The 24,491-nt window shown below is 37.9% G+C and overlaps 1 protein-coding gene across 1 annotated transcript in view; it reads left to right on the top strand.

The window, feature by feature from the left end:
• Positions 1 to 22,101, top strand: part of wdr62 (WD repeat domain 62) — a 31,065-nt gene extending 8,964 nt beyond the window's left edge. Inside the window, exons 8-31 of the mRNA XM_084126796.1 lie at positions 41 to 201; positions 1,825 to 2,014; positions 2,090 to 2,239; positions 2,954 to 3,117; positions 3,196 to 3,287; positions 4,345 to 4,470; positions 4,598 to 4,668; positions 5,209 to 5,330; positions 5,516 to 5,591; positions 5,728 to 5,839; positions 6,035 to 6,098; positions 6,835 to 6,957; positions 8,995 to 9,140; positions 9,921 to 9,982; positions 10,063 to 10,332; positions 12,444 to 12,598; positions 14,022 to 14,143; positions 14,268 to 14,393; positions 14,903 to 15,017; positions 15,199 to 15,301; positions 16,989 to 17,046; positions 18,602 to 19,327; positions 19,769 to 19,863; positions 21,238 to 22,101. Coding sequence (XP_083982922.1) covers positions 41 to 201; positions 1,825 to 2,014; positions 2,090 to 2,239; positions 2,954 to 3,117; positions 3,196 to 3,287; positions 4,345 to 4,470; positions 4,598 to 4,668; positions 5,209 to 5,330; positions 5,516 to 5,591; positions 5,728 to 5,839; positions 6,035 to 6,098; positions 6,835 to 6,957; positions 8,995 to 9,140; positions 9,921 to 9,982; positions 10,063 to 10,332; positions 12,444 to 12,598; positions 14,022 to 14,143; positions 14,268 to 14,393; positions 14,903 to 15,017; positions 15,199 to 15,301; positions 16,989 to 17,046; positions 18,602 to 19,327; positions 19,769 to 19,863; positions 21,238 to 21,483 — 3,675 coding nt within the window. The 3' untranslated portion in view covers positions 21,484 to 22,101. The remainder of the gene's footprint in view (positions 1 to 40; positions 202 to 1,824; positions 2,015 to 2,089; positions 2,240 to 2,953; positions 3,118 to 3,195; positions 3,288 to 4,344; positions 4,471 to 4,597; positions 4,669 to 5,208; positions 5,331 to 5,515; positions 5,592 to 5,727; positions 5,840 to 6,034; positions 6,099 to 6,834; positions 6,958 to 8,994; positions 9,141 to 9,920; positions 9,983 to 10,062; positions 10,333 to 12,443; positions 12,599 to 14,021; positions 14,144 to 14,267; positions 14,394 to 14,902; positions 15,018 to 15,198; positions 15,302 to 16,988; positions 17,047 to 18,601; positions 19,328 to 19,768; positions 19,864 to 21,237) is intronic.
• The last annotated feature ends 2,390 nt before the right edge of the window (positions 22,102 to 24,491 follow it).

Genomic DNA, 24,491 nt, shown 5'->3' with positions numbered 1-24,491 from the left:
GTAAAGTATGCCGTCACGTGTCTTTGTTCTGCTTCTGTAGACGACGTCAGCACGGTGCTTGTCGGTGAGCGAGACGTTTGTTTTCTGCGGTTGTGCTGACGGGACGGTGCGTGTGTTCAGCCCTCAGGACCTGCGCTACATCACCACTCTGCACCGGCCACACTGCTTGGGCGTCGATGTGTCTCAGGGCACACAGCCTGGGTAAGAGACTTTCAGACCCGCCTGGGCTGGAATAGAGCTAAAACCGACATACGTTTGTTGATTTAAAGGAGTTTTATGATGCTTTTTAATGTTTTCCTGCTTGATCATTCACATTTGCAGAATCTGACTCGTCTTCGAACCGATGCTTGAATACAGATAACATTATTAACTGTATACAATTGCATAGAAGCCTAGGAAGCAGAAGCTCGTGATTATGGTATGGGGCGTTACATTCCGACACATGCTTAAGGTGTTTGGCCAATCACAGCACACTGGGGCAGTTGGCCAATCAGAGCACACTGGGTTTTTCGGAAGGAAGGGCTTTGTAGAAATCAGCTTGTTTTTAGGCAGACTGGGAATAGAGGAGCTGCAATAATATACAGTATGTAAAGAATGTGGATTATAACCTATTCTAGTACACCCAATAAACAAAATATTTAACTTTTAAAATGGCATCAAATGACCCCTTTAAACTTGTCAATCAATTGGTTTCCTTTTCTTGCAATATAACAAAACATTAATGTATATTTGCATGCCAATGCCATTTAAGTGTCATGATGTTAGATGCAGTCGCATGTTAAAATTAGTGCAGCTTTGACAGACGTGTCATGAGACCACTGTGTTTTTGTTTCACTCCATCTAGCAGTTTTTGAGTGAAAAACAAAGATGATTAATGGTTTCTGTAATTAAGTTTAATTAAAACTATATCTGATTTACAGTTTTTCTACTTTAAACGAAAGGAGGAAAATAAATGTTTAATAAAATGAATCTCCTGCATAAAAAGGCTGTGTGAGCGAGTGAATGAGGATGTGGGAGGAGAAACAAGATTTCACGTGTAGTCCAGTGGAATATTGTTCAAAGCTTGCAACACAGAGTAGAAAGCCAGCATATGACTTAATCCAGATTTATGATCTCACTTACCTCTCATTCTTCACAAATCCAAATGTTTCTGTTCGCTACCATTTATACTAAAACTTTTATTCTTTGTACTTCACTCGTATGCTAAAATCTATGTTTAAAAAGTAACACGCACAAAATGGCGTATTTGGCGTACCTTAATAATTTTGCATTATAAATCACAGCATGCTTCAGATGATGAAGAACACAACTTCTATTCCAGGAAATACGATACTTAGAATTCAGACATATAGCTTTAACTTCACAACTGTTCCAAGTTTAATGTTGATTAATTTGATTTACTTTGCATTCATTGAATTAAACATTAACTTAAAATATATAAAAACTTTAGCTAGAGCTAAAATAACTAAACTAAATAAACTAAAACTTAAAAACTATAGACATTTATAAAAAAGCTAATAAAATGACAAACAAAATTATTAAAACTTTAACTAGAATTAATATGAAAATAGAATATATAAAAATATTAACAAAAACTTCAATGGTGTAAAAAAAAAAAAAAGATTTTAAAATATTAAACTATAATAGTGTGTCAAAGATATTGACAACTCTGGTGTGTGTAATTTTGGCACAATAAATTCATTACCAGTGTTCTTGTGGTTTGAATGATCTCATATGTATAATTGTTTAAACATTTTCCGTTAAACATCATGTTAAAATCAAATGTTAAACCTCAAATGTTGCATATCTTTTCTCTTTTCATAGGCATTTGTTCGGTGCAAACCCAGAAGCACAGTATCCAGATACCCTGGCTTTAACCTTTGACCCTGTGACCAGGCACTTGACGTGTGTGTATAATGACCACAGTGTGTACGTATGGGACGTGCGGGACATTCGCAATGTTGGGAAGGTCTATTCAGCTCTGTACCACAGCGGGTGTGTGTGGAGTGTGGAGGTGTGTTACTCACAGACCAGTTCATGTTGAGATTATCAGATGAACCGATTTATGAAAGCATAATATCCTCTGCAGACCTACCCTGATCTTGAAGATTCATCAGCGTGTCTGTCGCCTGGATCTTTCCTCACCTGTTCATCTGACAACACCATCCGCCTGTGGAAAAGTGAGTCCCCGCAGAGTCACGGCTCGGCTCTCGGCCTTCGACACAACCTCTACAGCCAGGTACGGACTACTGCAGGCTGCGTATTTTGTCCATTTATTTATTTGTTTAGGGTTCGTACGGTCATGAAAAACCTGGAAAAGTCATGGACTTTTAAAATGGCAATTTCCAGGCCTGGAAAAGTTTGAGAAAAATGAATAAACCCAGAACGTTTTTGGAAAAGTCATGGACGTTGGTTTCACAAATACCTGTATAATAGAATCTATGAATTTTCAGAGTTTCCAAAACTAAATTCAGGCCATGGTTTAATTAATAATATTGTTTAAACAAACTATAGTACCTAGGGTTCATGACGTTATGTTCACAGTCGTAGGCACCAGTTACCCATCCTTATGTCCTCCTAAAAGACTTTTTGTTCATCTTTGAAACACAAATTAATATATTAAAGTCATGAAATCAAAATTGACCCTATTTACTTTGTTAGCGCACATTATTAGTCTTGTGGTGAACAATTAATCCATGTAACTTAATACACAGAAAAAAAATAGTTTCTTTAATCAAAATCAGAAAATTAGCTTCAGCTCTGGATTGGCGTTCGTTCTCTGATGTCAGTTTGATGGCTTGGGTTGAATATCCTTAAAGGGTTAACATTTTGATGTTGGGGTGACTTGGATTAATCCACTTGATTCATATGGAGAAACAGAGTAAATGATGACAGAATGGTTTGCCAGTGTCGTCTTGTGTTCATTGATTTATTGTATGTGAATGTGTTTCAGGACATTGCAAGGATAGTATATGTGGACGATGACACGCAGTACCTCAAAGCTGAGGCTGAGAAAGCTGAGGGAGGAGGCCAGGATGGTAAATCTGGGATCAGGGTGATGGAGATCAGCCCAGATGGACAGCATTTGGCTGCTGGAGACCGCAGTGGGAACCTGAGGTGAGAGGAATGAGGGGTCTGTGCAGAGAACTAAATCCTAAATCTATATATATGCTGAATCAACGGTCTCTTCTTCAGGATCTTCGGCTTGCAGTTTATGGACGAACTGCTGAAAATCGAGGCTCATGATTCGGAGGTCTTGTGCCTAGCCTTCTCTCCGAATGAGACCGGTAAGTGAGCCTTTATTTCAAATACATATTTTGTAATGCTCAAGGGATACTTTGCCATTGGCAAAATGAGCTTTCAATAAAGCTAGGCTGCCTATGCAGTAGAAAGGCGATTATTTATTTATTTATTTATTTATTTATTTATTTATTTATTTATTTATTTATTTATTTATTAAATTTGGTGCTACCTTACCAGAGAGAACTGAGAAAAAAGGCTCTTTTGCCAAAGAGGTAGGGGAACACCCATAATGCACTGGACATGCTGCTGTTCAAGGCCACATCAGTCTGCTATGGATACGCTTGACCAGAGTCAAATACTGCCTTGCTTTAGTAGGAAATGACTCTTGGCAAACTTTCAAGTCATAATGGTGTCGACTTATATTGTTCCAAGGTGCAAGAATTCAAAGAGTAAATGTTTAGCGGGAGCGAGTTACTTTCGGTTTCCAGCGAAGGATCCAACGTGTTGTGGGAAGTGGCTAAAAGCTGAAAAGAATCGTCGCAAACGCCGCAACGGAAAATGTGAAAAACCTCTGTGCTTGTAGTCAACGTTTTGTGCTAAAAGGAGAGGAAAAACTGAAAGAACCTGCCGTTCTGTCAGTTCGGCCCGAAGCAACAGTCGCATTCAGATAAGAAAGCTGTTGTCATTGTGTTGCTTTTTTACCATAATTCTGTTGAAAGAGTTGACAGTACGTTAACATTTTCAGACATGATAACCCTACCCTTACAATAACTGTTTTGTTAATAACCCTCTGTCGATCTGACGGTCTGTGGGCGGGGATACAACATGCGGAAATATAATCTGTAGTTTTCACGAAAGCCCTGGAGCTTTCAAAAGTCTGCCGGATGACACTTTTTTTTTTTTTTTTTTTTAATCTCAACACGGAGGAGTAAACATTGTTCCTTTATATATAACTACCAACATTGTCATCACAATGCAAAGTGGGTTGAAAATCGGTGAAGAAGAGAAATGTATACTAGTGTTAGACATGCTGAGCCGAGTCATGATAACACTATAAATGGTCATTATCTAGAGTGCAGAAGAGTGTGTTTTTCCTGTCAGGTTTGCATCTGTTGGCTTCTGCAAGTCGTGATCGGCTCATTCACATCTTTGACATGGAGAAGAAATGTAACCTAGTGCAGACGGTTTACGATCATTCGGCCTCCATCACTGCCATCAAGTTCACAGGTCAGTTCACAGTCGATAAACACTCAATGTTCATATACAAGAGATTTGCTGCTGTTTTCCACCAAATCTTTCAGCTATTCGGACATTTCAAGCACATTTCTTGTCTTTCGTGCACGTGTTTTTGCAGGTCTGAGTTCAGAGTTGTGTATGGTCAGTTGTGGCGCTGACAAGAGCATCTATTTTCGATCTGCTGAGAAGGTGAGGATGAAGTGGTTACCGTTCAGATTTGTGTTACTGCTATAAAGTTATAGAGGTATCTTATTATATCCACTGCATAGAGGCTTCACTCGGATAGATGAGCATCCCTGGAGCAGATCATTCAAAATATCATCATGCTTTTGGAGATATTCACCAAAAATTATGCAGGCTAAATATGCCCTGGACTCCAGATTCTAGTCTTTTATTTACTTATTTTATATTATCAATTTATTACCCTCTGATACATCAGTTATTAAATCATGAAAAAACTGCTTAATGATTTAAATAAATGAATATGTTACTCTATATTAGATTTAAGGTTTTTTTAATAATAAAATTGAATTAAATCATTAAAATGATTTGGGTTAAAAGGCTTTAAAAGACCTGTCCGCTGTAGTGGACATCATGTGTCAAAGGGTTAATCTGAAAAATGAACATGCAAATAGATTTCTTGGCTTTGCTTTTGATTAATCTGCCTTTTAATGTCACTTTTTTCAAATGTACTTTCTAACTATAGTTGTTTTGTGTCTCTTCTCAAAGACCTCGGAGGGCTTGAACTTCTCACGATCACATCACATAGTGGAGAAGACCACACTGTATGACATGGACCTGGACGCCACGCGCACACACACGGCCATTGCGTGTCAGGACCGCAACATTAGGTAGGGCCTCGTGCGAGGTGTTACTACCACCTATACTGTAAACTTCTGATTGAAAGGGTCAGTTCATATGTTTGTTTGTTTTATGCTCAGTACAATAATAATTTGTCTGCTTTTAAGCATAACAATGACATTATCAAATCTTCAAGGAGTTATATGCATGAATATATGTTCTTTTGCATTTTCAGAGTATACGATGTGAGGAGTGGCAAGATGAAAAAGTGTTTCAAGGGCTCCCTGAATGATGATGGGACACTGCTCAAGGTGTGGGGGTGTGTGTGTGTGTGTGTGTGTTTTTGTATATAATGCTGTTTATTGTGTAACTGACTACCAGAGTAAATTATGTTTGCAGTCAAAATCCTTTGCACTTTTGGCAATAAGATTGTTTTTCTGCTCTCAGGTCCAGTTGGATCCCTCTGGGATGTTTCTGGCCACCAGTTGTTCAGACAAAAATATCTGCATCTTTGACTATGAGTCAGGCGAATGTGTGGCCACCTTATTTGGACATTCGGGTACGTTTATCTTTCTTAATCAATGATTTCATTCTGACTCTTTGGAAATGTGCATTTATATAAAAAAAATAATAAAAAAAATAATATGTGTGTGTGTACACACACACACACACACACACACACACACACACACACACATTTGTATTTTTTGTTTGCAGTCGTCTTATTGTTGACCAAACTTTTATTCTCCCTCAGAAATTGTTACAGGAATGAAGTTCAGCCAGGACTGCCGGCATCTGATCACCGTATCTGGTGACAGGTAAATCTTTTAAATGTTTAAATATTTTTTACTTTATTTTATTACTGATTTTAAGAAACTGTTTCATACAGTATTAAAGAAAAGGCGTATACATTCACCATTAAATATTTTAACATTTTAATCCGATATCAAACAACATACAGACGTGGATTGAAGGATTCCTGTGGATCCTTAAAGCCTTGAATATCCTAAATGTTATAACAAAGTCTAAATTATAGAGGTCTTAAATTGCATGGATAAACCAGAATCATCACATAATTAATGTGATTATTAAACTTCAATTGGCGATGATTTAATTAAATTGATCATTGAACGTCAAAATGTGGCACTGCTGTGTGTTCAGAGCTTTTTGCTATAAATACCATGTATAATGTATAATAAATACCATGTTTTTGTATTAAGCAATTGCTTATGATCTTCCTTTCTTGACTTATGGCAATGTTTACTTTTGTTTTTATATTTTAACATGTTTTTGATGTTTGAAAGTGTATTTTATCTCTTTTGGAGTGAGCAGCTGGGAGTAGTAAAGCATAGAGATTACAAGTAAATTGAGCCACATATGATGAAAGACACGAGCTTTGTTAGATGGCTGAAGTAAATTAGATCGACTAATACAAATGTGTATACTCTCACATTAGGAGCAACCCTAACTCTCTGCTCAACCTTACTTCAGTGCGTGTTAAAAACGTACTCAATGATTCAGATCCCAGTCTAATGTGTGTGTGTGTGTGTCCAGCTGTGTGTTTGTGTGGCGGCTGGACTCTCAGATGACCAACTCCATGAGGAAGAGGTTGGCGGAGAGAAAGCAGAAAGCAGGCCTGAGGGTTCAACGGCCCCCCAGCAAACAAGAAGCCATCAGGTAGAGTCATTTAGCCCCATGAAAACTGAATCTGTGAATCTGATCTCTTCCTATGTCACATTCACGCTAGAGGTGTTTGTGTAGACCCAGGTTGAGTTGATGCATGTGTGATTTGTGTATAGCAAAGTTTTTTGCAAACGTACCACTAGGGGTGGGCAGTGTAAAAAAAAAAAAAAAAAAAACTGCGTTGAGGTTAAGAAAAAATCCAGTCAATTCAATAGGAATATATAAAATTGATTTAAAAAGCATGGTTTGACTGTGAGCTGTGCTTCATACATGGCTAACTACACAGATGACGATAGATTGCTGACCTTTTTGACCACTGTATTTTAGCTGTGAAATGTCTTGAAGTCCCCCTGTAGTCAGTAATTTTATCCCTTCAAAATCTTTGATCACCAAAATGACACATTGAAACTTTTTTTTTTTTCTGTGATAAATTATTCATGCCTTGAAATAGCTTGAGTGTAACTCTACATCCTTCATTTAGTATACATCATATAGTTCATCATAACATCGTTATATACATCATACACCCGTTATTTTGCTAAATGTATCTGATTTTTCATATCAACAGAAACATATGCCGGGATAACCTGGCTTTTCTCGAGACTCCCCTGCTAGTTCGCTGTTAATGACATGCTTAAGCCCTCCGGCACGTTGACCTGATTAGTGTCTCTGACGTCACAATCTACCTTGTGACCAGCGATTTCAAACAGTGTTTTTCTTTTTTTTTTCACCGCAGTTTTAAGGAGAATATATATTGAAGGAGATAATGGTGTTGATTTATGTATTTGCACACGTTTTGTCTTAAAGCATATTAAAAACACCACATAGACATATAAACAACATTTAAAAACTGGATTTTCACCACAGGGGGACTTTAAATGTTATAATGAAATCTTAATTATTTTAAGTGGTCTTAAATCTGGGCACAGAAAATCACAATACAGCTTAATAGATTGCTGCAATTATGACTTTTTTTGTTTATTTTCATCATGATAATCTTCACAAATGTCAAGATTCATCAGGCTCAAGTTGTGAAAGAATGGTAATGGAATTTTGTGATATTTCCGTCAAGAGGTGCATCAATGTTTGGTCAAGATCTTGTATTGTCAATGCAAGAGTCCAGCCCTCTGTAAAGTCTCCTCCAGAACATCCCAAAGACTTTCAATCAATTAAAACTCAGAGGTGCCGATTCATGTGTGAAAATGATTCTTCATGCTCCCTCACAACCATTCTTTCACAATCTGAGCCTGATGAATCTCAGCATCGTCATCCATGTTGTTTCTTCCTACATGGCTGTTTAAGAAATGAAAAGCTACACACTCAGAAGAACTGTTGCCAAACATATGCTATAAACATAATTATCACTGCAATAACGATCCAATCATAGACTCTTAAACATTTGCCTATTTAAACCCAAACAGTGACTTTTTTTGTGCCAGGCAGTGTATAAGACAACTAAATACAATCGGCAGAAGTAAAGCTTCCATAAAGCTTCTAACAGTTCTTTCAGTTCTTATTTAAAAAGCATTTTCCATAAAATTTAGTTAAAATAGTTTGCAAGAGCGTGATCATAACTCAATGAGGCAAACTCGTGAGTTTGAGTTTACCTGTTGAAGACGTGAAGACATTTAATGACACATTTAGCAACTAGTTAGAAACCGCCTTATGACAAGTGAAAAAAATCACAAGCGTGTATTACTGATGTATTTTATGTCATAGAATAAAATGTCAAATATCTTGAGCTTGTGTTCACCTCAGACCTTATTTCAGGCATTTAACCAAAAACCCATTGACTTCAGGACAATGGAACCGGAAGTGCTAAAATTCTCGTTTGTGTTTTGACCTACAAAAATATATCATCCCTGCAGCACTCTGTGATGTATTCATCTTCAAAAGGCCATGATTTATTTAAATTAATGTGAAAGACAATTTGTACTGTATGTTTACAAGAATTGGACATGCGTTTTAAAAACTGATATCTTGTCAAAAATGGGAATGACTATCTGATTTCATTATTTTCCTGTTGTTCAGGAGAGAGACCTACATCGCTGGGCCCTGTACTGCACTGCCTCACATGGAGGAAGAGGAGGAGGAGGAGGATGGCTTGATGCCGGAGGAGAGTCCAGAAGACGGTGTGGACGACTGCAGGACTCCAGACAGACTCGACTCCACGGATGGTGCGTTGATGGTGCTCTTCTCTGGTGTTATTGGGCCTCTCGATCACATCAAGTTAGGGCCCAATGAAATCCCTTTTATTTTTTCCCAAATTCTTTATTTTAATTATTGAATTAAAATTTTAGTAATAAAAAAACACGTCTAATTAATTAAAAATCAACATCTACAGCTTAACAATTTATTAAAAGTTTCAGAAAAATGTAATTTTCAGGCTCTATGAAATCTGTTTAACTTGTTTTCTGTTTTAATTTTTCCGGATTCTGTTTTAATGGTTTTAGTTTTATAATCAAAAAGCATTTCTCATAAATGTAATTCATAAAACTTTAACAATTTAATAAGGTAGAATTTTTTTTTTTTTTTACAATAATAGGGCCATTCAGAAATTCTGTGTTGTGTTTGGATTTTTCTGGATTCATGATTTAATACAAATTTTCAAAAACGGTGGTAATCAGATGAAGGCATTAAAGCATTGACAATTTATATTTTAAAATGTAATCAAATGAAAACGTAACAACACTAAAATAACACTCTTTTCTAATAGCTGTCTTTTTGCATGTTAATATTCACAGGCACTAGTCCATATTGTGATTTGATCAATTATACAGCCCTACTTTTGATTTGTCCAAAAATTGTGCATTCCGCATTAGACAAAAAAAATTACAAGAATTTACAGTGTGTTTTACACATGGTGGGAATCATTGGGCCCTTCATCAAGTGCACAAGCAAAGTGTATAGAATTCTGTTTAAAATTGGATTTAATGGACTTTACTGTCACACTTTAGCATCTCTGGATTCTGTGGTGCTCCAAACCAATGGCAAAATGCCCATGTGGGTGCGCAGACTGGTATGCATGTTCCTGTTCTCATTAAATATGTTATTGCATATTGAATTCTGTCATGACTAATGGATCTGCTCTAATCGCAGGGCGGAGGAGGTGAGACTGATGGCAGTGGCGTAGATAATCGAGCTCAGTACCAGCCTCAGGGACGCTGGGCAGTGCAGTCAGATCCACTAGCCATCCGCACAGTACTGGAGATGAAGAGCATGCAGCTTCCCCTGTCACACACTCCCAGCAGAGCCGTGGGAGAGGAGGAGTTCGAGGAAGACTCTCGCTTCCACCCTCAGAGTTTGGATAGTCTGTTGGATGAAGGCGTCGAAGACGATGATCTGGAGGAAGAGGAAAAAATTTGCAGTGTAAGTGTTTTTTTTTTTTTTTTTGTATGAACAGTGTCAGTGCTAAACTGCCCGTTGCATCATCATGAACTTACAATGTATGAATCAAACTCCTTAAGACTGCTGACAGTTTGTCTTTTTCAATGCGTCATTTTATTATACACTCACCTAAAGGATTATTAGGAACACCTGTTCAATTTCTCATTAATGCAATTATCTAATCAACCAATCACATGGCAGTTGCTTCAATGCATTTAGGGGTGTGGTCCTGGTCAAGACAATCTCCTGAACTCCAAACTGAATGTCAGAATGGGAAAGAAAGGTGATTTTAAGCAATTTTGAGCGTGGCATGGTTGTTGGTGCCAGATGGGCCGGTCTGAGTATTTCACAATCTGCTCAGTTACTGGGATTTTCACGCACAACCATTTCTAGGGTTTACAAAGAATGGAAAAGGGTAAAACATCCAGTATGCGGCAGTCCTGTGGGCGAAAATGCCTTGTTGATGCTAGAGGTCAGAGGAGAATGGGCCGACTGATTCAAGCTGATAGAAGAGCAACTTTGACTGAAATAACCACTCGTTACAACCGAGGTATGCAGCAAAGCATTTGTGAAGCCACAACACGCACAACCTTGAGGCGGATGGGCTACAACAGCAGAAGACCCCACCGGGTACCACTCATCTCCACTACAAATAGGAAAAAGAGGCTACAATTTGCACAAGCTCACCAAAATTGGACAGTTGAAGACTGGAAAAATGTTGCCTGGTCTGATGAGTCTCGATTTCTGTTGAGACATTCAGATGGTAGAGTCAGAATTTGGCGTAAACGGAATGAGAACATGGATCCATCATGCCTTGTTACCACTGTGCAGGCTGGTGGTGGTGGTGTGGGGGATGTTTTCTTGGCACACTTTAGGCCCCTTAGTGCCAATTGGGCATCGTTTAAATGCCACGGCCTACCTGAGCATTGTTTCTGACCATGTCCATCCCTTTATGACCACCATGTACCCATCCTCTGATGGCTACTTCCAGCAGGATAATGCACCATGTCACAAAGCTTGAATCATTTCAAATTGGTTTCTTGAACATGACAATGAGTTCACTGTACTAAAATGGCCCCCACAGTCACCAGATCTCAACCCAATAGAGCATCTTTGGGATGTGGTGGAACGGGAGCTTCGTGCCCTGGATGTGCATCCCACAAATCTCCATCAACTGCAAGATGCTATCCTATCAATATGGGCCAACATTTCTAAAGAATGCTTTCAGCACCTTGTTGAATCAATGCCACATAGAATTAAGGCAGTTCTGAAGGCGAAAGGGGGTCAAACACAGTATTAGTATGGTGTTCCTAATAATCCTTTAGGTGAGTGTATAAATGTTTGTTTACCGACAAGTCATTTAGAACAGTGAAATCACTCCAGAAAATCTCTGTCCTGTCTTGCCTGCTCTCGAGGCGGGTGATGTTCGCTTAAATTTAAATAATAATAATGGTAATAATAAATATTTGCTCAATCCTTAAGGGACAGTTCACTTACAAATGAAAAAAATGTCTTTTACTCACCCTCAAGTTGTTCTAAACCTGTATGAGTTTTTCTTCTGCTGAACACAAAAGAAGATATTTTGAAGAATGTTGGTATTGACCCCCCATTGACTTCCAATTGTAGGAAAACAAATACTATGGGAGTCAATGGGGTCCTTCAACTGTCTGGTTACCAACATTCTTCAAAATATCTTCCTTTGTGTTCAACAGATGAAAGAAACTCATACAGGCTTAGAACAACTTGAGGGTTTAAATTAAAATTTTCATTTTTCAAGTGAACTATTCCTTGAACAACTGATCATGAATTACTGGGGGAAAAAACAAGGAAATTTATTGGTGAAAATTTGTCTGAACCCTGTTTGTTAGTTTGGTACTCTTGGTCTTTTATCCCTGGCTTCACGTGACCGGATATTGGAGAGTAATATTTCAAGCCATCTAGTGGGACAAGCAACCTAAAATCTGTTACTCAAAGAATGAGCCAATAGTAGTAGTGATGCTTGTCTTGACAAGAGTAACTTCACTAACAGTTGTAACCACATAATTGTCTGCTGCTATAACTGAAACATGAAAGTGTTTGTTTATATGTTGTAGGTTTCCAGAGATGGGTTTAGCTCTTCTCTCCAAGGGCCAGATTTTCTGCAGTTGCCACATGGAGAGGAGAACTTCAACCCCAAGCACAGCTCACCAGAGAAGACTGGATACATCTTGTACCCTGCCAACAGCACTGCTCTCTCCACTGGAGAAGGGTAAACCACTTATAACAACATCTGGCTTTGGTTCATTTTCCATTTTGGGAATAGGTTTATTTGCATTTATTCGTTTAGCAGATGCTTATCCAGCAACATGAGAATTGCTGCGATGCAATTTGTTTTGTTTTAATATTGGAAAATGCCTGGGTGATGAGTTAGTGACATTGTGGTGAAAACTGAAAAGGAAGCGGTCCAAGTATCAAGCCCTGAGGTATCCCAATGTTTGCTTGATGTTACCGTTACCAGTCCCCGTCCCCCACATTGAGTGACATTTGAGTTAATTTAATTTGAGGTACTTTTAAGTCATCTGAAGTAGTTTTGGTTCCTTGCCACTGTCGCCTTTGGCTTTTGGCTTGCTTAGTTGGGGAACCTTAATATTCAACAATAATATTGATCTGCCTGCATTGACACCATTATATGAGAACTGAACTGAGCTGGACTATGACATCATGGTTTTCGCCTGTGTGTGTATATATGTGTGTGTGAACTAAATGAATAACAAAAATTAACCATCACTGACTGAACTTAAGCTGGACTGTGATGCAATTTTCTTCTAGAAACAAACCTTGTTGCATTATATCCCTGTTATCACTGTAAAGCTGTGTTGGAAACTTTTCCTTCGTAAAAGCAGAGACCAGGAGACGTTGGGATATCTTTCAACAGAAGTTACTCTTTATTGAGAACTCGCTGTGTGTTGCTGTAGTCATCAAGTCTAAACTAGGGCAGTAGACATTGTAGTTTATATACATTTCAAGGGGGAGGGATTTACATTGAGGTGGATACAGTCAGAACAAAGCATGTAAATGAAGTATACAGGTTTAGGAACCCGCCCTAGACTCTAGTGTGTTACCAATCCAATGCTAATCCAATCAGCCTAACTATTCAACAACTGGGGCTCGGGCTCCAAGAGCCATTAAAGACAAAAAGTGAGTCTCAGTAATCTGACCCATTTAACTTACAATAGAGAAAACAGGTCTGGCGTGAGTTTCCTCTCTTGCTGGAAACTCGGTAATCATAATTTATACCTCAAATGCTAAATTCAGTCTACTAAACTTTCTCAGTTTATATACTATTGTATTGGAACCTAAATTAAACATTTAATAAATTTGTAATACAACAGCTGCTTTGAAACGATCTGTATTGTAAAAAGCGCTATATAAATAAAGGAGACTTGACCTACTTTTTGCACAATTTATGAAAAGTGGGTGAGCTGGATTCAAGCTGTAAATGGGACCAAGCTACTGAACCAAGTGTGACACTGTCTTACAACCCTGTTTCTCCCATTTACATGCTGTGAAACTGGATTTTTTTTTTACCCATAGTAAACTAGACATTGCTATATGAAAGTCCCTGGTAGTCAGCATTTTTAACGTATTATCAATAATCAATCTTTTGTTGTTGTTTTGTTTCTCCCCTTTAGAGAGTTCGATGTTAAAGCTCTGTGTGAGGGGTCAGGTGGTGACCCTGAGGACGAGGAGCTCAGCCCGGATAGCGCTTGCTCTGCTGAGAGTCCAGCCTCCCACAGTGACCAGCCCCATGACCGTACGTTACATTACACACTGTGTGCTGGAGAGCATGACATGCCCTAACACACCAGTAGTGGCCTTGAAGAGTTGAAGATCCTCCTGTTGATGTGACTTTATCTGTTTTGCTGTTTTTTTTTTAGAGGACACAGACTCCCTCAGTCAGGTGAGCTCCACGGGAAGCTCAGGAGTGGAAGAGGAAGAGGATGAAGAAGAATCTGGAACGCTGCTTCGCCAACATTTCGACACACTGGGTGTGGCTGCTAATGGTACAACTTCAGCTCTGTGTTAAAGCAATTGTTCAAAACTGGCTTCAAAAATGTCATGTTTGCTAGGCATGATTCTAATCTTTTCACAATAAGCAAATGTCAAAGGGCTTCATTAGTTTTCCACTAAAGGCTGGAATACACTCCTACACAAATTTTACGATTTTTTTTGCTAATTTACAGTCAATGCTAGTTGCCAAATATCAGAGCCAGCGTGCAGATATTAGGCAGTCAGAGTTGACGGTTGCGTAGTGTATGATGGGTACGTTTAGTGTATAGGCCAATTCACACTGTACCGAAATATGGCAACAGACACTTCAGGTTTTGTTGGATCAGTTTACCCCACATGTTGAATTTGTGATGTACTGTGATCCGGTGACTGTCTGCGTTGGTTGGCATCTGACGGTGCAGTGGGAGCTGTGTGATGCTTGAGTCATGCAGTGTATTCCAGTCTTAAGATGATGTTGAAATCATCATTGCTGATCTAATCTGCTGTGGAAACTGTCTTGCAGAAAAGTTCAACACAGACTTGAGCTGTCTTCAGCCCGGCGGCACAGAGAGTAACTTCCTCAATCCTCGTCTCAGCATCTCCACACGCTTCCTCTCCCGCTTTCAGAGCCGCTTCCGGTGAGTCCACATCAGCGTCTGCCCCACAGCATGCTATCAAGCTGTGTAATGGAGAAACATGAGTTTGCACTTCATTATCCCTTCCCTTTTTAGATCTTAATGAAATGGGGGAAGTAGCGGTGTGTATTATAGTGGCGAGTCATAGTTTAAATTATACTGTAATTTGTGTCTGGTGTTTCAGCACTGTAGGGTCTAGTAGCAGTGCAGTTTGTCGGCTCGCAGCTTGTCTGCCCAGTATACCTGACGAGTCCAGTGATGGCTGTCAAACCCTCGACGCAACAATGGTATGATTACTCTCATGAATAATGTTATGTACTCTGAGTCTGAATGGTGTGTGTGTATACAATATGAGCCCGCTGGTTCTTCATACCGGTCTAGACTCAGACTGAACACTAATATGCCACGTCACTGTGACATTTCTTCAGCTGTCACAGTCTGGCTAGTTTTTAAAGTCAGAAGAATGAAATGGCGCAAGCAATCCTAAATTTAACCACTTCTTCTTTATTGTTAAAAATAATGTGTGATGCCATTTATTTTTCCATGTGTTACCCTTTATGTATATTAGCATCTCAAAAATGTGATTTTAGGATTTCATAACTCTTTAAAGGGATAGTTCACCCAAAAATGAAAATTCTGTCATTTACTCACCCTCATGTCTTTCAAACCCATAAGACTTAAATTCTTCTTTGCAACGCAAGTGAAGATATTTGAAACCTGAATGATTTTGGTCCCTCCATTCAAAGGTCATTCCAACTTCATAAAAAGTAATCTACATTGATAAGCAGTTTAATCCAAGTCTTCTGAAACATTGATCAATGCACTTACTGTACATAGAGTGCATCATCAAATATGGTAAACAGTAGCTCAAATGAGATCTATGCACAGGAAGTGTGTTGATCATATGTGAATAAAAAGAATATGAATCACCTAAAAATGTTAAATTAAAGGGTTAGTTTAAAAATGAAAATTCTGTCATTAATTTCTCACCCAAATGTCGATCCAAACCCGTAATGAAATCCGAGAGCTTTCTGTCCCTCCATAGACTATAACAACTTTCAAGGTAGTAATGTTGCAAAGACATCGTTAAAATAGTCCATGTGACTGCAGTGGTTCAACCTTAATTTTACGAGGTGACGAGAATACTTTTTGTGCGCAAAAAAACAAAAATATCGACTTTATTCAACAATTTCTTCTCTTCTACGTCAGTCTCTGGCGCCGTTCCCGGGGATTAACACAGTGAAGCGCTTCTGGGTTGTACGTCAGAACGCCGGCTCATTATTGGCCAGCTCCAGTGTCAGTATCACACGCATGTTGTGGTGCTCGGTGAACAGCGTCAGAGACTGACACGGAAGAGAAGAAATTGTTGAATGAAGTCGTCATTTTTGTATTCTCATTGCTTTATTTTAATGATGTCTTTATTATCTTTCTGGGCCTTGAAATTGGTTATTACGTTGCAGAAAGCTCTCAGATTTCATCAAAAATATCTTTATTTGTGTTCTGAAGATGAACGAAGGTCTTACGGGTTTGGAACGACATGAGGGTGAGTAATTGATGACAGATTGACAGAATCTACATTTTTGGGTGAACTAACCCTTTAAATCTGTTCATCATGTAAAGTTAATTACAATTTTATTTTTATGTGAGCTATTCCTTTAAGTCTTAAGTGTATATCTGCTAATTTTGTCAATGCCTCAAAGCTGATAGGGCATAGGAATTAGAAGTGTGGCTTTTAGTTTGTCTAAGAAAACTATACAGTAACAAGAAACATTGGAGATGATTGGAGTTAGGAGGAGTTGGGAGATGTTAATATTGGTTACGTCAGTAAAAACAATGACATTTTGACTTTTTTTTTCTTTTTTTTCTTTTTCTTTTTTTCTATTGGAGTACTTTTCAATCTAACTCAATAGTTTGAATTACTATCTTTGTCTTTTGGACTTTTTGTTAATGTTTTCTCTTTCTCCTGGTTTTAAGGACAAGTCAAAGCTTCTTTCAAACAGCAGTGGAAGCATTGAGGAGAACGAGAAGAGTGGTATGTATTCTGTTAATACAATGCATTTTTACTTCTGACTGAGTGAAAGTGTCCAATAACAGGGAAGTTCAAGACCCTTATATACTCTAGGTGAAGTTCTCTCTTGATATTTGCAAAAAAGTTAGCGAGAGTAGCAGTATACTGTTAGCAAACATCCCAACGCTGTCCCAAGATGCTGGGAGCGGCATTTAGATGAATGTAAATGTTCTGAATTCTTTCCTCTTAATGATAGTAAACATGCAACAAAAATGACAGCAGTGAGAAAAAAGCAGTTAAGAAAGCACTTTATGCAATAGATTGAAGCAAGATGCTTTATAGCATTAAACATGAAGAAAATTGTCCGTGTCTGTTAAAATCTGAACTTCAGTGTCTACTATAAAGCAGCTCTCCAGGGTGTTCATGTTTTTACTTGTGGACTTCTGAGCTCAACAGACTGAACAGAAGAAATGAAATGGAGAAGGTTCCCATGTTAAAGAAGGCGGAGCCTCAGATCTACACCTACATATTACGTAATCTCCATGTACCAATGGTAGTTCAAAGGCGTTTACCAGCCAGAGCAAACGTTTTCAGAAAATTCACTTTGGCAAGCTGTTTCAAACTCCAGTTCATTCTTTGATTTCGGTTGAAGTATATCAGGGCCTTAAGAATAGAATTTGACTGGTCGTGTGATCTCAACGTGTCTGGTCCGATGATCCTCCATGTAAAGTAACTTCAGTCTTCAGTTCAAAGAAAGTACATGGATTTTATGGATATTCATTTTGCGAAGTACTTTATTGGTTTGAGCTCTTTAACAACATTTTTCCTTCAGAAATGCTGTTGAATTAGAAGATATTGGATGTTCACTGTTTTAGTCATTTTAAATTTTGAAAATCCTGTCCTCCAGTTACCAAGAAACGTTCCTCGATGTCTTCCCGGAAATCTCGCCAAAACTTATCTTTGTTACGCTGGAAAAATGCTCTGGGAGGTCTGTAAGAGTGTGTTGGGTGTTTTTTTTTAATGTCTGGTGTTTTAAAGTCAACAATCAGAATAATTTCACATGGGTGTCTTTGGCTGCATCCAAAATCGCATACTTCCCTATATAGTAGGTGAAAAACAGTACGAATTCACAGTATTCATTAAACAGTAGGTGAAAAGTTCCCTGAAAGTTCTACTACTTCCGCCGGAAGTCTGAAGTGTGCATCCAATGGACACTTTACTATCCCATGAGGCCACGGGAGAAGATTGAGTGGCAATAAAGCTGCGCAACTGACACTAGTAGGTCACATGACAATGACAACATGGCAGACGTAGTATGCCAAGGTTAAATTCATACTACACACATTTATGCTCTACTCAGAAGAACATGCCTTTCTTAATGATCGTGAAGTGCCTACTCGTGGAGTGTGATTTCGGACGCAGCCTTGGAGTTTTCATGCTCAGTTTATCTCTTTTAGTTTGTGGTTCTTGTTTCTTGGTTTTCTTTGTGCAACTGGGGTTTGAACTTCCAGCTTTAAAAGTCACATTAGAAGTCTTATTAAAAGAACACAAATCCAAATATGTCTTTTGTTCTTTTCAGAAATCTCAAACAAGACCATTCATTCCAAAGCTGTCAATAATACTGTCAACGCTACAACAATTCTTACAACCAAATCTGCCAGCAACACCAAAGATGCAGATGCATCGGTTACACGTTCCCGCCAAAGCTACATGGGACCCACTGCAAGCTCCCGCGCTAAGATCGCGCAGAGCAACTCTGTGGAGGGTCTGAACGCGTGTGTGTCGGAGGAAACGCCGCTAAACACCCTGTCCTCGTCACTGGACCCAACTGTAGAGCAAAGCAAAGAGAACATCATTCCTCCTTCCTCTTCGGCTCTTCCCTCGGGACTGACTCCTGCCTTGGGAAACCACAGTGCCCGGGCAGCGCTTCGATTGGACCTCGTTGGCCCCAGCCGGGCCAGTTTGTCTCCGGTGTCGCTCAAGACTCGTCTGGGGAAAGCTGAACGTCCCGGGTCTCCGTGTCGACAGGCTTTGGTGACGCCCACTGAGATGCGGTCGCTGGGGAAAGAGTGTCGGAAGCAGATCAGTAATATCGAGCAGAGTTTGGCTCCGAAGACTTCAGGCAGGTTCTCAACAGGGTCTGAAATGTTTTCCGGGAAGCCCAGAGTGTCGGAAGCTGGTCACACGGTGGTTGAAGACCTGACGTTTACAGGGTCATGTGAGAACACGCAGACCTCGGGTCAGATCGCAGTAACTCCAGACAGAGAGGATTCGACAGGAAGCGACTGCCTTGGGGAGAACACAGGTAATTTGTAACTCCGTCTCTGAGTTTGGGTTGCTTATAACGTGCTTTTGAGAGCGCATCATCCGTAATAATCTATTATCATAGAGAAGCTTTAAGGTCTATATATCATAGATATTCATATATACTCAAGTTGTTGACCATGAATGTAGTTGTTTCAATATTCTGGTAAAGTCTTCATTCTGAAAGTGATGTTCCATAGATGCTGAAGTATTCCTTAATACATACAAATAAATACTTCCATCTAGATGTGCACAGATCCAAATTCGTGTTTACGTTGCTCAAAAATCAGATTAATATGGGTTTATGCCTGCTGTCTGATTATTGGCTTAATCAGGTTTTTGCCATTAGGTTAGTCTTTTTACACAATATGCTTATCAGAATAAGCCTGTTTTTTGTATCTAACCACAGTTATTGATGGGATTGGTTTGTGTTTGTCTTCAGGTCTTTCTGCAGGGTCGCTGAGTGTCCAGATGTGTAAGAAGATGGTGAATGAACTCTGGCACACCATCCATAAAGCAACTGGCTTTTATACCGAGGTGATTTTCTCTTGTTCTCGTTTTAACTGAAAGCAACTTGAACCGGCATAGCTTAAAATATGTCAGTGCCGTTGTTTTGTCAAGATGCACACATCAGTAATGTTTGTTATAAGGCACTTAGAAAGCACTTGTAAAAGCTACTTAAATGTCCTAATTGAACTAAGGCCTAATCCTGGCTTAATCTAAACCCTGTCTGTGAAACCAGGCGTAGTGTTATTTTTATTTTTATTTTCTTCCCAAGAAATAAAGAATCCTGAAAGAAATTCAGTTTAAAGAAAAATCTTCATCAGCACAACTGTTTTCAGCATGATGATGATAATACGAAATGTCTTGAAAATAGAAAATACGATTTTTTTGAAGGATCATGTGACACTGAAGGCTTGAGTAATGATGCTGAAAATTCAGCTTTCTTTCAGAAATTATATTTTAAAATATTAAATATAAAAAAATCTCAAAATTCGTTTTTAATTCGTTTTTACGGTTTGATTTAATGCAGCCTCGGTGAGCAGAAGAAACCTTTTTCAAAAAATCTTAAATGAAAGCAATCTTACCAACTGTATGTTTTTAAATTGTTGGATCAATTTATACATGCATACTGGCATTAAGCAAATTAATCACTGTAATTCTATTGTTGTACAGAGTTGCCTTAACATTCATGTCCCAGTTTTCTGTAAAAGTGTCTTTGGAATAGTTATATATATCCCATCTGGGCAGCATTAGTAAAAGAACAAAAGTCCTAAAGAGTCAAAATAGAAGCAAAGATAAAGTATCTTGTGCCCTCAGAGCCAAAGCAGTGAGTCAGAATAAAATAAAAAACAATATTCATCAGTTGAGCCCAGTTAGATAAGAATATTAAAAGGTAAGATTGGATTTATCAGGCTATTGTTATTTTATATTTAGAGACCCATGTATGACAGAAGGCCATGTGACAGAAAAGATACGGTAAGAGGGTTCAGGGTTTTCCTCTTGAAGTCACTAGCCATTATTTTTAATGGAAGGAGACGTAGGCGTGTATCCAAGCATTAATGGCAAGGAAAGACCTTTATACTGGGAGCGGCACTTTGTACTGGGAGGCGTTTCTACTTCCTCTGCTTGATAAGGTCTTGATAAATGTGGCATTTCTTTGTTGTTGCCTGTAAAACCACCTCATATAAGGCGAGTGTGTAAACTTTTTTGCAATATATGGGAGTTTTTGCAAAATTGACGTGTTTCCATTGGCCATATTTTTGCAATTTCAATTTGCGCAATTTGAAGGGTAATGGAAACGTGGCTATTGTGTCCGCTATTTGAGGACTCCCCTTTTCTATAGCTTTCTTCAGAGTGAAAGAAGCTTAAATCCATCTAATGGTAAAACTGTGTGTTCCCTCTCTGTAGCTGTGCTCCATCCCGGAGCTGTCGGAGCAGCAGGAACAGATGAAGAGTATTCTGCAGGAGGTGTTTGTGGGCGTACAGTGTGAGCTTCTCTCCCTGTGCCCACAGGAGACCCGCGCCCGTCCCGTGCCGGAAGACTCCCCCGGCCGCCAGCTGCGGGACGACAGGACCGTGGCCCTCCTGGAGAAATACTCCGAGATGCTCTTACTGCGAATGACTGAAAAAGGAGCTCAGCCCGCGCTGGAGTAACGGCTCGTTTCATTGGCCGAAATGAACTTTTAATAAGCACCTTTAAACTTTAATGTCTTGTTTTAAGCATGTACATGCATATTTGAAGCTTTTTGTAAAACTGCCAGTGTGAGTTGTCTTTTACACAGTTTTTCCCCCACTACATTTCAATACCAGAGTGAATTTGCTCACATACATTTTTAATTCTTTTTATCCTTTAAAGATTTATCAAGGCGAACTCTTCAGGACCTTTTCCTTCAAACGTTTGTGTTTTCCATATTTCATGTAGAATTCTGAAACAGTGTTACTTTTGGAATGCAAACAGTTGAATTATGTACTGAGTTTTGTGTTTCAGTTCAGTGTAGTTTCACAGCATTTCACGCAGACTAGCGACGAGTTGTTCCGTTGTGGTGTTTTGAATGGTTTTGAATATGTAGATATGTTTCCTGAAGCGCCAGGCTGACTCTCACGATGTGCTTGGTTTTGCCACTGGTGTGCTGATTATGCTTTGTCATGTTGTGCAATCCTTTTTCTTTTCTTTTTCACTGAAAATGTATAGTTAACTTTTTAGGAAAGCTTTGTAAATATGTTTTAATCAGCCATTTACACTATTTTAATATTAAACATTTTATTATTAAATATGATTGTTCTTTGTGGTTCCTTATATAAGACAAATTATAAATCGAGAGCAGTCTATTGAAAAGGAAGAGGAATCATTTTGCAAAACTCGTGATTTTGCATTTTGGAAAAGTTAAGACCCCATGATTTTTATTGATTTTATTTGATGTTTTTAAAGCTTGGATAAGAGAGAAACATTCTGTACCAGGTGTTTTCTGTCTTTTAAATGCCACAGACCCCCAAATATGATCTTCCTCGGGCCAGGGCATCTATATATATTTTTTTTCATGTGTAAAGACCCAGTTCGTACTGTGAAAAAAAACACACAAAAAAAAACAGTATAAATGTCTAAAATATTATTTATAAAAAAACCTAAATGTTTCTATTAAATAACTTTTTCCCGCTTACTGTAGGTGTATTTTTTTTTTTGTTTTTTTTTTGTCTATTTTATATTTAGTTTAGTCTTTTTTTTTATATTTATTTCTAAATCAGTTTTAGTAAATCAGTACATCAAGTAAAACTTAATTTATTTGAAAGCAACATTTCTAATTTTCAGTTGTTTTTCATCTAATATTTGGGCGTTTCTTCAACTAGGGGCACTTTTAGGCTTGTGAAGTTGAATAAAAAAAACTTGTTCAAAAGTCACGTAACACAGTCTCATAAGTTTAAATAATTTGTCTAGTTTTAAGGTCTGTAAGAGGACAAGAGAAATTGTTAATATTTTACATTTTTTCCGACCTGCAATGAACAAATGTCATTTCCACCACATCTCTATATACAGCTGTTATTTAAAAACAGAATAACTTATGCCACTCAAGAATTGTCTAAGATCATTTTTGTAACTAGTTTTATCAGTTTTTCCACAATGTACAATAATTATACATTTGTCAATGAGATAAATTAACTGCCCTAAGGACCAAATGGTGAACTGTACACCTGTCACACTCTGAAATTTAATATTGGTTTGGGCAAGAGCTTATTAGAAAATAAATAACTTGAATTTTTATATTAAGTAGAGCATGGTCTCGTAAATTGTGGATACATTTTTAATGTATGATGAGAACTTTTTAAATGTTTTTAAAAAATGTGTGTGGTGATGGAAATGACACGGTGGTGGTGGAAATGACAATGAATTAATGTGAATGTAGAGAACCAGTAATATTTCGAGAAATATTTATTTGAAAAACTCTTAAACTCATCACACTCAGTAAACTCAATTCACAAAGTCAATCTACTCTTGCAATCTATATCAATTTTACTTTGTAATCATAAATGTCATTTCCACCACATGCTGTCATTTCCACCACAGAGGGCAATGTGGTGGAAATGACATTTCTGTAGTTTTTTGTGAAAAAATGGAAGATAGCTTCACTGATCAGCTTTGAATTAATACTTAGCATTTCATGTATGTCAAATATTCTTACTTAACTTAAAATTTTTAACTTTTTAAAAACACCCTTGAAGGTACAGCATGTTTGGAAATGACGTAGAATAAATATATGAACTGATCAAGCAATATTTACCTTGATTTTTCTTATTTTGTTCTTGATGAAAATTTCAAATTGCCTCCATGTCCAACATGTGCTCTGATGTCTCTATTTCCATAGAAACCACCTAAACAATCTTTCACACTTTTTAAACTTTTTAAAGGGACATTACAGTGTTGTGGTGGAAATGACACAAATACTGTGCGACAGCTATATTTTGTATAAAAAGTAATATTGATGATGGTCTCACATTAAATACTATAATGTATTTTAATTATTTTACTAGTGCTTAATTTAGGTAATAGTTACCAGATAAGTCATACTTTTAAACTGTATTTTCATTGTTGAAGTTAAAAAGTCTGGGTGTGCGACAAGGATAAAACAGTGATTTTGACACCAATAAGGAGGCTGAAAAGTATGAAAAAATCATAATAGAAAGGTAGTAAAAAGTTTTTAAGGAGGTTTTATTGTTAGTTTGAAAAAGAAAGAGGATTTTGTCCAAAATTGTCTGTATTTTTAAAAATATGACCAAAGTACATAAAAGTGCCCATAGTCTAAGAATCACCCATTTATATTTGGTTTCATTTTTGAAAACATTTTTAATAAACATTTTGTTTAACAGTAACTTTCCTTTTAAGAGTGTAGTATTTAAAGATGTATTATGTAAATTACCTTTGGTTCTAAGTGGCGTCAAATGATAAAAAAAGGCACTTGCAATTGTTCAGTAATAATTGTTTATTTATGATGCACCTTGTTATTAGCTTGTACCTATAATTGTTGATTAGTTTTCTTACACTGTATGAAAAAAATACGTAGAAAAACAGAACTGTGATTTTCTGCAAGAACATCATCCGTTAAATTAACAGACATTTCCTGTAATCCTAAAACACAATGCTTAAATTAAAATACGGATAAAAACACCTT

Source organism: Abramis brama, assembly GCF_963993115.1.
Source record: "Abramis brama genome assembly, chromosome: 10".
NCBI classification, from domain to species: Eukaryota; Metazoa; Chordata; class Actinopteri; order Cypriniformes; family Leuciscidae; genus Abramis; species Abramis brama.
Note: the sequence above shows the minus strand (reverse complement) of the source record. Positions and strands in the feature narration are given on the sequence as shown.